Source organism: Abrus precatorius, unplaced genomic scaffold (assembly GCF_003935025.1).
Source record: "Abrus precatorius isolate BTA unplaced genomic scaffold, Abrus_2018 Scaffold4, whole genome shotgun sequence".
Taxonomy (NCBI): Eukaryota; Viridiplantae; Streptophyta; class Magnoliopsida; order Fabales; family Fabaceae; genus Abrus; species Abrus precatorius.
This window is the reverse complement of record NW_020874384.1, coordinates 9,430,364-9,447,511: the sequence shown is the minus strand read 5'-3', so window position 1 is coordinate 9,447,511 and position 17,148 is coordinate 9,430,364. Positions and strand designations below refer to the sequence as shown.

At 28.9% G+C, this 17,148-nt stretch overlaps 1 protein-coding gene across 2 annotated transcripts; it reads right to left on the bottom strand.

The window, feature by feature from the left end:
• Nucleotides 1–5,661: 5,661 nt before the first annotated feature.
• Nucleotides 5,662–11,317, bottom strand: LOC113864674 (RNA-binding protein 38). 2 transcript variants are annotated; one of them, XM_027498666.1, is made up of 6 exons: nucleotides 10,727–11,317; nucleotides 10,378–10,510; nucleotides 9,540–9,675; nucleotides 8,952–8,988; nucleotides 7,262–7,538; nucleotides 5,662–6,957 (listed from the first exon to the last, which is right to left on the bottom strand). In XM_027498666.1, the coding sequence occupies exons 1-6, from the start codon at nucleotides 10,907–10,909 to the stop codon at nucleotides 6,932–6,934; spliced, it is 792 nt and encodes a 263-aa protein (XP_027354467.1). In that variant the 5' UTR covers nucleotides 10,910–11,317; the 3' UTR covers nucleotides 5,662–6,931. The 2 variants fall into 2 exon arrangements, with proteins under 2 accessions (XP_027354467.1, XP_027354466.1); XM_027498665.1 differs by having other exon boundaries at nucleotides 5,662–6,937; nucleotides 10,727–11,253.
• Between the last annotated feature and the right edge of the window lie 5,831 nt (nucleotides 11,318–17,148).

Sequence of the window (17,148 nt, the reverse complement as noted above, 5' to 3'; positions counted from 1 at the left end):
CATTTTGTTCGCAGTACATGAAAGGTGGTGATTTAAGATATTATTGGTCAAGAAAAAATCAAAATGAGATTATGAAAATGATAAAGAAGGATGTTTTTTCTTACTATTAGACAACCACATGACAAAATAAAACCATTTTTTATAGATGATAAAACATGATTACAAGCACATTGATATGTACTTTTCAATTGTTGGTACAACATGGTTGAAAATTATAAAAAGTGATATATTGTTATTATATTCAATTGTAGGTTTGATATTATTGATACATGTGAGTTACATGTGTAATGAATATATTGCTGAGATTAAGATATTATATCGTAAGCGTCACTTTGCATAACATCAACTTGATCGCTTGCATTTTGATTCATTTCATGAATGGTTTAAAGAGCAAGTAAGTAATGTGATTTATTCTTTAGTTAATGTAAATTAAAATATTAGTATTTATATTGACATTTTGAGTTAATGTATATTATTGGTTAGGTTAATAAGTTGGATATTACTTCTAATGTTCAACATGATCTAAAAGCTCTAGCATAAGGTCCTAGCTTCATTGCTAAAAGATTCAAAGCATTTGATGGATATAATGTGTATCAATTTAGAATAAAACAACATGAAAAATCAATGAAAACTCAAAATAGTGGGGTGATGGTTGTATCAAAAACAGAAAGTTATGCGAGCACAAATGGCGATGCTGCCAAGTCTAGAAATATTACTTACTATAATAGATTGAATAATATTATTAAGTTGAATTACTTTGAAGAATTTAAAGTTATCTTATTCAAATGTGATTGGGTTGATGTAACTCAAGGTAAAGAAGTTAAGGAACTTTTCACACCTAATACACTTAGGCGATTGAGCAAGTGATGAACTTTTTATATTTGTACGTCAAGCTCAACAAGTAATTTTTGTACAAGATGCCTATAATCATGAAAGGTTTGTCCCTAGGCCCATAAAATCTCGATACATTTTTTATATGGGAATAAAAAAATATACAGTTTGAATTATCAATGCAAAATGGTGCTAGTGACATATCTTTGTTAGAAAGTGTTTCTAATTTAGACCATGACAATAATGATTGGATAAGAATCAATGTTGAAAGGATAGTAATTAATACGAATCTACAGTCCAACCTTCTTGCAGATAAAGAAAATGACAATGACTATGATAATGATTCTAAATAAAATAGGTAATTCAAAAAATATTTATATTTTTTATTTAAGTTTTATATTTAATCATTTTCACACTTTCTTTGTATGTTCACGTAGCTATCTTCATACTTTCTTTTCTAGTTCTTTGTTTATAATAGGTTATATCAAACTTTGATAGTTGGAATAGATATAAAACTCATATATATATATATATATATATATATATATATATATGTCAAATTTATATAAATACATCATGATCTTTGTACTAATGTTAAAGAATATTGCAAGAAAATTTGTCATAATGGTTAAAAAATGTAACATTAGGTTTGTTGAAGAACAATGACATGATGAAGTAGTGCGGCCTTATATAAAGCAATTAATAAATGTCCACAATAGCTCTCATGCTCAATTTGGAGAATTAAATAATCTAGATAACATTAATGTTAAGGAAAATGATGAATCAGGTGACATTATTGTAATGAATAATTGCCTTATATTTATTTATATTTGATTGAATTCAATTATGACATTGAAATAATTTTATGTCAGGTTCTTCAAATATAAAAAAAGTTCGTGGTCCAACCTTATTAAGAGATATATGGAATATGTCTACAGGAAAAATAATATATGTGAAATTCAATAATCGCAATCAAGCTATAGGAAAGGAAGGTTGAAAGCTTTCTAGCTTTTTTGACATTATAGCTAAAACTCCTAAACTAACACCTTTAAATATAGATAATTGCAGAGTTTTTGACAAAGATGAAAAGATGAAGTTAGTGGAAAGTGAGAGTATGAAATTATTGCTTTTAATTATTATTCATGTTTATCATGCATGATATGAACTTGTAACTTTATTGTTTATTTGTAGAATAAGTTTTTTATCCCTGCACATAGTGTAGAGTTTGTTAAAAAATCGCTTGAAAAGAAATGAAAAGATTATAAATGTGATTTGAAGAGTTTTTATATGACTAAGTAGAAGACAAAATATGCCTTGTTAAAAAATCAATTAAATCGTACACCAAGGGATCAATGGATTGGTCTTATCTCTTATTGGATTTCTGAAAAAGCAAAGGTAATAACTTTTCTATGTGAGATGCGGTGAAACTTACTAGTTGAAACATCATTTTGGGTTTAGTTTATTATAACCATAAAATGATGTTACGATGTTAATATGGGCTGTTTTCAAAATATGTATGCATAAAATGCTTTCATTGCAACATCGTCTATGATTAGAGGCTTATTACAACTGTCATGATATAATATTAACCTACTTTTTCATTGTAATAACAGAAACATAGTCAAACAAATTGAGACAATAAAGCAAAGCAAAAGATGCCTCATACTAGAGGATCTAAAGGCATTGAAACTTTGATAGATGAAAATCTAATTTTAAAATTTTACAAAATATTATATACATACATTTGTGGTTAGACTTTGATTAATTTAACTCTATCTATACTAGGCCAAAGATGGAATAAAGCCTACACGAGTAGAAATTTTTATTTTAACTCATAAAAAATGTAAAGATGATAGGTCATTAGATGAAGCATCTGCAAAAACAATAATAAGATTTTTTTTTTATAAAATTTTGTCTTTAATAAATTATATTTATATTATTTTGTAAATGAGCTTGAGTATGTTATGAATTGCAATATTTGTTATACTTAGGAAATCATGCAAGAAAAGTTGAATAATTATGAGACCTCATTGTGTTGCTTGGGAAAGAGATATGTATCCCAAAGTGTTGGGAATGAAAGAAGTGGCTATGTTTGTAGTTTGGGACTTGGTCCAACTCCTTCTTTGCTATGGGGTAGTAAATCTTCCTTAAAAAATATTGTTGTGGATAATACATCTAATGAAGCTATCCACACAAGAGATAAAAGAACTAAAGGAAAAACATGTTAAAACGGGCTTGATGAAACAAAATCAAGATAAGTTACTATCAAAGTTGTCTTTCATGAGACAAGTTATGGATAAATTTTTAATACTAAGTTACTTGGAACTCAAAATTGTACTGGAAGCTCATTTAAAACATTAAAGGATCTCAAATTAAGCTTTTATACTTTATTTTTTCTTAAAAGATGTTTTTATAAGAAGTTTATTTTCTCATAACATAATATTTTCTAGATTCTTGATACTTATAGTAGCCCTGAACAAGTAGGACAAACACTTCAGTCACATGGTATTAACGAAAGTGTGCACTTTCTCATGATATTATATTTTTATTTTTACGCGTTAATATAATGCTCATTCTTGTTATTTTTATGTTTTTCACATATTTACCTACTATAATTATAGAATTATTGCTATTAATTTGCAATCTTCTATGGTATTTGTATTATGTGTAGCAACTATTGAAAATTAAGTTAAGTGGTGAAAAAGGTGGAGATTCAGAAGCTTCATGTCATAGTTCAGCTCAACAAATATTTTAATTATATGTTATATTATATATTACATGCTACTATTTCATGATGCTGAAATGAGATTGATGAAATAAAATCAAGATAATTTCATGTGATTATTTTCTATTATCAGTGTTGTTACTGTGTTTTATATAAATAAATTAATAAATAATAATTATTGAAAGAGCGCACCAGCTATGTTTAGTTCTTGTGTAACTTTTGGTTTGAATTTTTCAGATTATTATAAAAAAAATGGTCCATGTTGGTTCTTGCAACCAACACAAATTAAAGGTTAGTAAAAAGAGTATGATTCTCTTTTCTTATTTGTTCATGCATGTTGTCTTACTGTTAAGGTGAGCTATGACATCACTTTGATTTATAATTTTATTTATGTAGTTTAAATTATATTCTACTACTTTATCTGGTGTGAAGTATAAAAAATAAAAAAGCAAAATGACAATTTTTGTGAGGGTTTTATTAAAATTGTCAGTGTTAGTGACCTTAATCCTTGAATTTATAAAATTTTCATTTCCATTGTTTATTTTATAAAAAGTTATCCGTCTTAGTTTCTTTCACTTCACTATTGATGTTTTGTACATATATAAAAAATTAAAATAAATGTTGATCTATCGAGTCATAATTGAAGTGGTGATGTTGTAACATCAGAGACTGACTATGTTTACTATATAAAAGACTAAAATGAGAATATATTTAACAAAGTTTCCATGCTTTCAAGTTCTGCACGAAGTTGTCTCTTGATAGTTGACTATAACATTACTAAAAACACATAATGTTGCTTTAGTGAAATTTTGGTGATTCATGAACAATTTATTTCATAATACGAACTAAAAGTTGAATTATAATAAAATGATTTATATTAAAATAAAGATGATGCATTTCTATTTTATTTTTTGGGAACATATGAGTTTTTAGTTATGTATTTTAGGGACTAACTGACAAATTTTAAGAAAAAAAGATAGTAGGTTTACTGGTTCTGCAACATTTACCTACGAGTCTTTCATACTCACTGTCCTATCATTTTTAATAGTTTAGAAAAGTAATGGTGTATAATCTAGATTTACTTTGTTGAAAGATATGTGTTATCCAATAACTTTTAGGTCCCCTTTAAGAATATTTTTGAGTTTGAACTTATCTCATGACATAAATACTGTTTGTTAAGTGTTCTGTATAAAATCAAGAAAATGTTTATTTAAAATAATTTACTATTATATATTTAAAATAATTGCATGTATATTATTATGATTAAAATTTTTATTAATCAAATTATTAATATTTAAAAGATTATAAATATTTAATAAAAATAATTTTAAATTTTTAACGACAATAATAAAAGTTAGTAAATGAATAAAATAAATAAATTTTAAAATTAATTTTAGTGACCATTTAAATTACAATTAACATTTATCATTATAAATTAAAGTTTTTAGTGGTAATATATTAAATTTTTACCAGCATTGTTTATAATAATTAGTAAAATTTTTACTAATATTGGATACAATAACAACTAATTTTTTACTGATAAAATTTTTAATGGCTATTTTTATTACCACTTAAAATTATAAAAATTATCGTTAAAAATCATTTTTGTTGCTGTGAAATTTCGATAAGGTTCAAGATATTTGATGGAGCTAACAAAAGAAATGTTGAAAAGAATCTGTCAAATTGTGTGATTAATATTTATATAGTGATTGAAATTTTACTATACATCTTACACAACAAGGGCAATTAGGATCCATGGACAAGGGTGGGTAATAATCCCCCGTCCGCCAATCCTTGTAATAGAATGAAAACGCACTTTCACCTTCTTATACTCACGTGGATATTTGTTCTTGATTTTCATAATGAGATTGGTGAATATCTACATATAAGTACCCATTATACATCGAAAATAGAGAGAGAAAAATTCCAAATTTCGACCTTCCATCTATCATCCACGATGGTCTTCAAAGATTTCTTTATGGCGGGTAAGGTATTAGAAAGATCTAAATGGGGTTGAAAATTTTACCCGTGTGTAAACTTCAAATTAGAACAAAGCAGACTTTGCCATGGAAGAAAATATCATTGATCGAGGTATAACAAAAAAGTTGAACATTGCGCGAAGCATTAAATTGATTTACTTATATAGGTCGAATAAAAGCAAGCATAGTATCAAATTAAAGACATAGTAGAAGCAAATCCATTCTCATCCAGCATAGGTAGAGAATGAAATCCTCCTAATTTAGCATTCCTAATTACAATCCAAACCATATAGGCTTAAACATATAATTAATAGAGTATCAAGGTCCATCTCGATGTGAAAGTTTCCAGAGAGAAAGCAGGGAGAAGTGATAAAAAGGAGAGAGGTAGAGAGTGATGAGATTCACCTATGTCCTAACCATGGTTGGTGAGTAAGTGAAGTACCCAAGGGAACCAAAATATCTCCCAAGGTTACATGCAAGTGTTTTGAGTTCCACATCCATTGATGTAGTTCTCAAGATGATGATGAAATGTACTACATATGCTAAGTGGGAAAATAAAATACTATCCCTCCTAAAGATTAGTAAATTGGGCTTAAACTTCCATAGTTTAGCCGCAATGAATTTACAGGGAAAAAAAACATTAGTTAGATATTGGCTTCCCTTACCCAAAGGGAAGATTAGTTAATCGATTGGTTGGTTAAACCCCTTTTTTTGTGAAAATTGAAATGAAGTTGATAAAGCATATTTATGAAGACATGACTGATCCTAACACTAAAGCCTAAGACTAGCTAGATGTTACCATACAAAAAAGCTGGGACATCCAATGTCCACGGTTGCTAAAAGTTCCTCTTCATCCAGAGGTGATTGGAGGGAAAACCTATTTTTGCAGAACTAACTTAATTTCTAGTTGATGAGCTAGCTATCTGTGATTTCCAATTTACAATTTTTGAAACCATTCTGTACTTTTACTTAGCCCGTCTTGGGCCCAAGTTAAACAAGATGGTTCTTCGGCTTAGCCTTTCCAGGGCCAAGTTTTGCTATTCTTTTTCCAACTAAGCTATTTCCGATAGCTTGTGTTGGTGATAGACATCTTTGGTTCTCTTGAAGGAACCTTTCATTCAAGAAGATGCAACATTTTTTTTGAGAAAAAGGAATGCATGATTCTCCAAATGTGGAGGAACATTTAAGCCCCTACGGGGGGCCTCTTATGCGAGGAAAAGCCCAAATGCCATTGATGGACTTCTTTTGTGTTAGTGAAAGAGTGCGTGTGTGAAAGAGAGCACCATGGTTAGGCCAAAGGTTTATGAGAGACTTCAAGAAGCGACTGGGAAGTTTTGACACAGCTAGTTTGAGATGAGTCTCTAGCGATGAGGAATTGGAGCTTGAAGAGCCATCGTCACGCCTGCGGCACAGCAAAACACACTGTCAAAGATGTTAGCGCCTCATTCCCCAAACTTCAACAAAACATAACCATTCATTCATCCACTACATCTACAATTAATCAGTTCATCCTCAGTTAGGTTCCTACGTCAACTTGATATTCTTAATATAAAAAGTAACAACTAAGCTAAGCCTTTTCCCATTACTTTACTATAAAGTATAAATTAAATTCTTTGACCCAAAAGTGCTTTAGATTCAAATATCACACATTTATTTTTATTAAAAGCATGTAGGTGACGAGAAAGTTAGCATAGCAAAGGGGAAATTGAAGGAGTAGTGTACAAACCTGATTGCAAGGCAGGGGAAGGGGCAAGGGACATGGGTGTTCCATAGTGCTGGGCGTAGCCACCAGTTGAGGCAATGGGGGAATACTGAAAGAGCTGAGGTGGGTAGTTCACACTATAACCCTGACCGGAAGTGTAGCCGCCGGTAGTGCCGCCGCCACTCCCTTCACCGTACTGCAGATAAGGGTAGAACGCTGCGGCTCCCGTCATCATCCCTCCTGGTCCGCTTCCATAAACTGGGTACTGTGCTGTTGCTCCTCCATATACACTATAGTAGCTCTGCATTTTCAATTCCCATTTCTTACATCAATATATTAATTTACATGTACCAAAAAGAGGAGTTTTTTCTTTAAATTAGCTAATTCTGTTTTCTTATTTCAATAAGGTTTCATTATCAATTGATCATCTTATTCGTATAAATTAAGATGTTTTATTTAAATGGTGGACCACTGGTAATTGTTGGTTCTGCGGTGCCACTTCAATTTAGAAGTCTGGGAAAGTGTGTATGACTGATCTGAAATTGGACCACAAGCGTCTGGTTTATCCTCTTCAACAACAGAAAAAATAATAATAAAGAAAAGAAAATGGGTGGGGGAAAGACAGGAAAGGAGCACTTTGACTAATGTTCATTCATTCATTTGTCCCATAGGAACCATCAATTATAGAAACAGTGCCGAGGCCACCGACTCACCACGTTCATCTCCACATCCTGTACGTTACAATAATGAGTTGTAAAAAAATGAGCATCCCCACATAAACAAGGAAAGCTCCACCATAATTACCATCATACCCCTACTTTCTTATAATTGTAGTACAATATGTTTGAGAGCCATTACCCTCAGGTTGAAGTTGGGACAATTATATATGAAATTAAATAAAAATTCATTAAAAATTATTATGAAAATGTATTAATAAATTTTAAAAAATTAACTAATGTCTTTACGAAAATTGTTAATACTTTTCTTTCTTTTAATACCAATCTTTTATTTCATGCATTAACTTCTTTGTTCAGCCGGACCACACAAATTTCAAAATATATATAGCAAGAAGAGAGGTGGCTAGACAGATTTGAAAAACATAAAATTCATTTTTATTTCCATTCTACAAAAGTTTAATGCGCATGTGTGTGAGAGATAGAGAATCAAATTCATTATAATAATAATAATAAGTGATGGATCTTTCAAGTTTCAAGTAGCTAGCTGCGACTCAAATAAATTGATATTTACTTTTAATTAGTCTTCCTTGATTGGATCACTATTTTTTCTTTGTGACGATGAAGATTTGTTGATCGAATATCAAATTTTGAAGAAATTCCACAGTTCCGCAGTTCGCTTTAACGTGACGGTAATGTTAGAAACATGATCCTAATTAATCCAATTTAAACTATTACAAAATGTGATTAATCAAGATGATTAAAGAAAGGAAGAGTAATTGACAATTTAAGAAGTCGGAGAGTATATCTTATATAGGATTTTAGACGTTGTTTAAGACGAATATTGTCTTTAGAAATTTACTAATTAAACATTTGAATGAAATAAAGAAATAGTAAATAGAGAAAACAGTGGAAATAATTCGATTGCATGAAAGTTCAAAAGCCACTGTGTCCTAATTAAAAGCTATGCTTCAAAACGCATCCGAGGTAAAAAGATGGAGAGTAGACAAAGAACAAAGTAAAAGTAAAAGAATACAAACCGTAGGGTAAGTGTAATCCGGCGAGTAAGGAGAGTACCTGAAAGTAGTGATCAAAGAATAACGAAAAGAGAAATTAGGCAAAGTTAATTAAGCACCCCAAATTAAAAATTTAACAAAGCAAGTAAAATGCATGAGACTACTGGCATGCAGCCTCTAGGAGGCTACAGAATGTGGAGTATACATGCATGAGTCCACATTCATGAAACGCGTACACTAAAATTAGCCAACAGATCCCAAAGGTCAAAGGACGTCAAAGACTATTTACAGTTGGCGTCGTCCTTTCTCTTTGTCCCCCCCGCACATGAGAGAGAGAGAGAGAGAGAAGGTTGACGGAAAAGCTTTCTCTGTACAGTGTGTGTGTCTATATATATATATAGGTATCATGTGGTGTGGAGGTTGATTCTGTGATAAAAGAATGCAGGTGAACTGGCAAGGCGTGCCTGGTGACTGATTAGTGATAAGCTGGCTAGTAAAAAAATGTCATGAGTTGGCATTGCACGTGCCATGATCCCACCTTAGTACAAATGTGGAGGGGAGAGAGAGAGAGAGAGGAGTAGCATGCCATAAAGAGTAAAAGTATATTCATACCCATAAACATTATAAGGTATCCCTTGCTGGATGGCATAATGAGGGAAGGTTGCTGCTGAAGGAAAAGCCGATCCCACTCCCCCTCCAAATCCTGTCTGGAAAGAACCCATTACCCTAAAATTCCTCCCTGCTCCTCCTGCAAAAATCATTACACCAGACTTAATATATAGAATTTTAAATGATTAATTGCAAAATATAAAGAAAATTGTGTCTTAAGCTATTATCATATTGAAGAAAAGAAATATTTGTTTCAGTCAATTACATAATCAGAATTAATGAGTTTAAGCTAGGATAGATTTCAGTTAGTAAATAAAAAACCAAAAAATAACTAAAGGGAATAAATGCAGTAGACTGCTTTGGTTCCATGCTTCTTAGGGACATTTCTTCCACTTGTTTCCCAAAAATATACATGAAATTAAACTCTCACATAATGGAACTTTCCACTCTGGAAGAATATTCAAGCTTAGCTGCCATTTAGCTGTGTGTCTTCCATTCTTATCAAAGAATATTTAGACATTGATCGATACATATAGTATGACTTGGATTTCACTCAAAACACAATAATAATTTGCGAGAGGAATATCCATTAACATCGAGCTTGTACGTGTAGTATATTGATAAGAATGGTTTGAGATATGTGAGAGCATCTTTGAACAGTGACAAACTGAAATGAAAAGATTTTATGTAACTTTTTTCTGAGATCTTATCCATCATATCAATTAGAACCATAATTCAGATAAAAACCCAGATCAGATGAGATTATTAGACAATGAAATCTGAAGAAACAATTTGTAGAGAGGCTAAAAAGATAAGTTGGTATATGTATCTATATACGGACCATGCTTTGGGGTTGAAGGCTTAGATCTCTGGACACCCAAAGAAGCAAGGTTGCAGTTAGCTCTCCTACCGTCGATTACAGGAGCAGCATCCACACAAGCTCTCATGGCAGCTTCTGGTTCACGAAAAGTAACCTAAAATAGAAATAATAAACATGAACAGGCTAGTTTTCCTAGTGAGAGAGAAACCATATATGTGTTATCGCATACTTCATTTAGACTTGAGATCTAGCTAGCTACGGTATATGATAAGAATTCAAGAATAGAATATATGATACAGTATAATGAAGAACGAAAGACGTGTGTGTGTAGAGAGAGAGAGAGAGAGAGGGGGGAGAAAGATAAACATACAAATCCATAGCCTTTAGATCTTCCGGTGGCTTTGTCAGTGATGACAACAGCCTCCAAGATCTCACCAAATTGCTCAAAATACTTCTTCATGGTCTCTTTCTGAGTCTCCCAAGCCAAGCCACCAACAAACACCTTAGTGTATGTGGTGTCACCAAACTGGCCTGCCAAATTAACTGGAGTCATGTTGATTTATCTGGATCCAGAGAACCAATGAAAAACTCCCTCTCTCTTTTCTTGTTCTGGATGTGGATGATGTGCTTATTATCCTCTAGCTAGAGTCAGCTCAGCTATGACAAAACTTCCCAGTGTTATTTTGTTTTTCGTCAAACAATGAGTGTATAGACAGACAGATCTAGGTGATGGGGCACGAGAAGATGAGAAAGACCCAATAAATTTAGAGGGATGTTCTCAAGGTTGTGGGTGGTTCTTGGTGGAGATGAGTGGTGATATTGATGAGAACAGAAGAGAGACAATTAGGTCAGAGATCAAAAAATAAAAGAGATAGAGAGAAAATTGGGAGGGAAGAGAAAGCAAAAGTTAGAAAAAGAGGAAAGGGCCTCACATAATAAGGACATGAATTATATACACAGCAGCCCCCACCTGCTTCCATTATTCAATCTTTTATTATTATTATTTTATTTTTTTTTTTAAATATCAAACCCCAAACCGGTGACCTCCCCGACCGGCTTGTGGTTTCTTTTGGTTCGATCGGATCGATTACGTGATATACATAATCTAATCATTATCATTACGTTTGTATGTTACGCCCTTTTTTTTCACCATTTCATTTTCAGTACTTCGATTTATAAAATAAAAAAAATTGTCTAAGTTAAACTAAATTAATTTTTATCAATTAGTTCACGTGGTGGATATTACAATTCATCAAGATCATCCTTCTCTCGCAACATAAAAACGTAAAATATTAAAAGAAACTCTTAACGCAAATCTCAATTGAAATTTTTCAAGTACATAGTTTATAATTTTAATTATCTTTAAAATACCTAGTTCAACGTATAATTCATCTTTTACTTAAATTAAAAATACTTTTATAATCAACTAATTAATACTTTTCTTAAATATATAATGGTTTTTTATTATTTATGGATACATGATAAGCAAAACTTAAAATAGAAAATTATGAAAATACTTAGCATATAAAAATAATTTAATATATATTGATACTGTGTACCCATAATACGATAAAAGAAATTCCTGTAAACAAAAGGCCGAAATCCATGTTGTCTTAACAGAATGAAACCAAAGATGGGAGCGGTCCGATGACAAAGCCACAGTGGGTTTGAAGCTGAAGCGAACCGGATCATAAGACGTGTAATACACGTGCTTATGATTAGTAGTAAATAGGGAATAGCTGTGAGTTTGCGTCCACGCGCAATCATGGGGGCGTGGGAGTGGATGATGCAGCGACTATTATTATGTTCCTTCGTCTTTGCACTTTCTATTATTTTGAGGAGACATGTGGTGTGGTGTGGGGTGCATAATTACCCTCGTAACTTTTGTTAATTACCTAATAGCCCCTTGTACCAGGTTCCTTTCTTCGGCCGAAGTGGCAAAAAAAACGGAACGGTAGATGGCGTCAACAGTGTCGTGGAGGGAAGTCAACGGTCAACTGTCCAATGGCGGTCTTGTACTCAACACCACATGCGTTTAGGTGTAGCTTGCTTTTCTCTGTTTAGAGTTAAGCAATGCGAAAATAATATATTACTCATTCAAAAACATCTTTTCAAAACGAATAATAATTATTTTGAGACGTTTTATTTAAAAATAAAAAACTATTTTTAAAACAGAAATTAAAAATACTCTTATATTCGTCCTTTTTATCACTTTTACTAATTTCACAATCACGCAGTTTTTTCTAATGTGTATTTAACTCAACAGTAATTATAATAATTTTGAGTTTCGTTAATTAATGTATTTAACAAAAAATTTATTAAAATTATATTATAGATATATTAAAAACCATGATAAAGATGTATTTATTTTTTGAAAAATTGATATCTTAATTCATGTTTTTAGTTAGCATTTTCGTAACTCTATTTTTCTTGTACCTAAGTTTAATTATTAGCTATTTATTGCTTACTTATTAATTTTGTGAAACTGCATTAAACCGTATTAGTAATTACAGAAAGATAGAGAGATCCATCTCATGTAATGAGAGATTATAAAAAAGATTAATATATGTAATATGTTTTTAAAATATAAAATTTAATGTTTCATTTATTCAACAAATTAAAAAAAATTGTTTAGAATTAATCTACACCCACCCAAAAAAAAACAAAAAAACACCCATTCGCAATAGAGTCAATAAGTTGAAGTACTATATTGTGGGTTTAGGTGATTAAAAAAGTTTTATTTCTTTTAAATAAGATTTTTAAGTTGAGTTTTGCATTTAAGAAAAATAAATGTTAAAGTTTTGTTGTTTTTGAATAGCTCGTCCAACTTGACTTTCATTAATTAGAATTTAAGGTAACTTTTCTATAATTTGTTTTTTATCTGTAACTTTAAGTTATTCTGTATAATTTAAAAAATTAATTGATATTTTAATTTATATAAATTATCTAAATTTTATTTTTATTTTCCTAATTAATTAAATTTTTTTATTAATCTTACTCATTAATTTGCAAGCAATGAAAAGATTTATAACTTGGTCTCATTAATGTTTATACTTTGCAATAATTAATTATTCATTTTATATTAATAACTTGAAATAACTAAGAAGTTTGTAAAGAGTAAAAGTATAATAAAAAATAATAAATATTTTTTAAACTTTTAAAATAACTAATAAATTAACCCAAAAAAAAACTCTAAGATTACCACACAAAAAACTGAGGAAATAAAATTAATGAAACAAAAGGTAACAACATTATTGATGCGATCAGTAGAATTATTAAATGGATGTTAATTTGATGTAAAGAAACAAGTCTTGCTGGCTTATCTTGTGTTATATAAATTACTAAGGCTTTTTTCTTGATTTAATTTTTATTTTTAATTTTTTAAAAATATATTTTAAAAATATTTTATAAAACTATTTTTAGGAAAAAATAAAAAAAAATTGTTTGATAATTTAATTTTTAAAATTATTTTAGTTAAACTTTTATTAGTTTTAGAAAGAAAAACATAAGAATAAAAACAAAAATACCCAAATAATAATTTTATTTTTCAATTTTAAAAACTGAAAATAAAAAAATATTTTTAAAAATATTTTTTAAAATTTATATTAACAAACAAGTTTTTCTATTTTTATTTAAAAAATTATATTTAAAAAGAGAAAACAAACAAGCTTTACTGTTTAATTTTTAAAATAGTATTACTTTTATTTTTCTTTATTTGTCTAAGAAATTATAAAAATAAAATTTTAATTATTTTATTGAAATTAATTGTTAATTAATTATTTTTTATTAATTTATTTTTTTAATTTAAGACTATTTTAACAATACAAATATTTTAAATAGACAAAAATGGTATTAATAAAAAAAATTACATAGTGTAGTCTTAAATTTTTACACAGACAAATAAATGAGTAAATTTTTTTCTTTTTAAAAAGATAAATAGCAACAACGGTAGTATATTTATGTATTTTATTATTTTCTTTTTAAAATAAATTTGAATTTAATATTTTTTAATCTATGCAATATTAGGCATAATACAAATTTATATTTTTATAAAAAAATATAAAATTAATATATTCATATCATTAAATATTTATTTTATAATATCATGAACAATTTTTCAAGAATTAAAAATTACTTTTAATTCGTAGGAACATATTTTTGTTTGTTTTAAACTATTGGAAGTTTTAACCAGGTTTTTATTCACATTTTTTAAAAATAACAATACTGAAAATACGATAAAATCCTAAATATAAATCTTCAAACTATAATTTATTTAAGTTAGAAATTAACTCTTTGCACTAATTAACTCCAATATTCATAACCTCAATTTTTCTATATACGCTCTATCATCCATGATCACAGTCTCTGTATCAGTCACCCCTCAACGTTACAGATGTTACTCATTATGTCGGATATTGGAAACACAAGGCGTGCTGGCATATCTCATGTTGAAAGGTAACTATGGATAATTACTAGTAAAAAATGTAACGACATTCTTAATAGATGCATAATAAAATTAAAATATTTAATGTAATAATTATATATTGACATACATTAAAAAATTAAATTGTTATAAATTGCTCTTTTTACCATCATAAATTCATAGATATATTCTTTATTCGGTTTGTCCAATCTGTGAAAATATATTTTTATTAAAAAATTTAATCTAATTCAATACATATATTGTGTATAAGTTCTTATTACAGTGATATCGTATATATTCAAAACTCTTTTATTTTATACGGCTAAAGTCTCCATTAATTAGCATCCGTCACTCCCATTTAAAGAGTTAAGAATTATTGACGATGGCTAAACCGTCAATAATTCATAAAAATTACCAATACTAATAAAGTCTCGTTGAACAAAAAATATGTTTGACCTTCAATGACATGTCATTTGTATTTGACAACATCATCCACTTATGGGTAGTTTAGTTGCAGTGATTGTTTACTGCACGTTATTTGACTATTATGTTAACTGTGAGTATATATACAAGAATAAAATTTTCTGTTTACAAATTTTTATATTTAACACGAATTATTATTTTATTAACTGTTAAATATAAATTAAATATAAAATTTTTAAAATTTATATCGAGGTGAGAATAACTTTTTTCATGTATATATTGTTATCCAAGTTGTCATTTGAATAACTTTCAATTTTTTTTTTGAAATTATCTTACTCTTAATTCTTAAATGATATTTTTTTTTCAGTATAGTAACCTAATCAAATCATGGATCTTTCAATTGAACTGAGTAATCGGTTCTGATTTTTTAAATATATGTTCATGAGATTGATGGATTAATCCTTGGATTATAAAGTGGTGCTCTCAAAGTAGGTAATAAGTAAATGTTTATAATTGTAAAAGGAACTTAAAATGCAATGAGGAAATGTAGTTGATATCTGGTGGAAACTGGATGATCAAACGCAGCTTTATTAGCTGGCTCTTTATGCTCCATAAACTAACGGGAATTAAAATAGGCTGGTCCATTTTACATATTCCAATTCAGACATGATGTTCCTTTTTTATATTTTATTGAAGTGATTCAACTAATTAATGGAGCTTCTCCAATGATGATACGTTAAGATCATAAAACCATGTTTTTGTTAAATTAGTTGGTTCTCGATCTTTGCCCGTACAAAAGTTTGGAGATTCTATATAATACAATTTGTATATGACTTATGTACAGTTATTTGTTTGAGCATTATATAGGCCAACGTGAGTTAGCTCAACGGTTAACATCAAAGATATAGAGATTTTGGATTCAAACTTTAATCAAACGTTTGGGTCACCTTATATTTTGTTTCAATTTAGTCTAAACAGAACAAATTAAGTTAGCCGAAGAAGAGTATTCTTGTATGCCACAAAAGCTTAATTAATCCGTATCCGTATATATATTTATACATGTGTATGCAGTTATGATTTACAGGCTTTAGCTGATAATACATACTCGATCGTTTCACCTTTTTTTCTCTCTGCATTTATTAAAAAAATTATTATTACTTTAACTTTCATAAAAAAAAAATATGACTTAATTTTCTACTGTACTCCTCATTTATTATATTATTTAGATAAAACACATTCTACAACTAAATATACATGAATTGATAAGGGAAATATTCAAAATTATGAATTATCTTCAGCAGCAATATTATAAAACGTACACCGATGATACTGATTGTAACAAAGGAGGTGTTAATAGCAAACAAATATAGGTCTCTCTATTTATCTATCCGTATCAATGTGCGCTCGTACTTAAATATTATCACTTTAACTTCGTTTAATAATTTTTTATTAAATAATTTAATATTAAAATTAAGCTCTAGATTAAAAGTTTTGTTCACATAAATTATATATACATACAAAATTTAAGATTGATTTAAAATTGTTTGATATTTTTTCATATATATTAAATTTAACATAATATATATTTTTAAAATTATGAAATAAAGTCCTTTTAATAATAATATTATAGAAAAGACTTTTTACACTCATTAAAAATGATTGGATAAAGAGCCAATATAAATAGATATAATATAGTAAGCATAAACATTTTATGTTGGTTAAATGATTAATATAGAAAATAAATTTTTACCTCAGTCAAGATAAAATTAATGTATAATGTAATTTTTTACATTAGTTATAATAGAATTGATTTTGAAACTACCTTATTATATTATATGTTATATGTTATATGTATCTATATTAATTTTTTAACTAATATAAAAACTCATTTTTTACTAATATCAAAAGGTTTTTATGCATTTGTGTTTAATCCCTCTAAATAGACT

Coding starts and splice junctions, on each gene's coding strand:
- LOC113864674 (XM_027498665.1), bottom strand. CDS start 10,909: ATGACTCCAGTTAATTTGGCAGGCCAGTTTGGTGACACCACATACACT. Junction 8,989..9,539: donor ATACCTTATAATGTTTATGG/GTATGAATATAC, acceptor CACTACTTTCAG/GTACTCTCCTTACTCGCCGG. Junction 6,938..7,261: donor TTCCCCTGCCTTGCAATCAG/GTTTGTACACTA, acceptor GCTGTGCCGCAG/GCGTGACGATGGCTCTTCAA.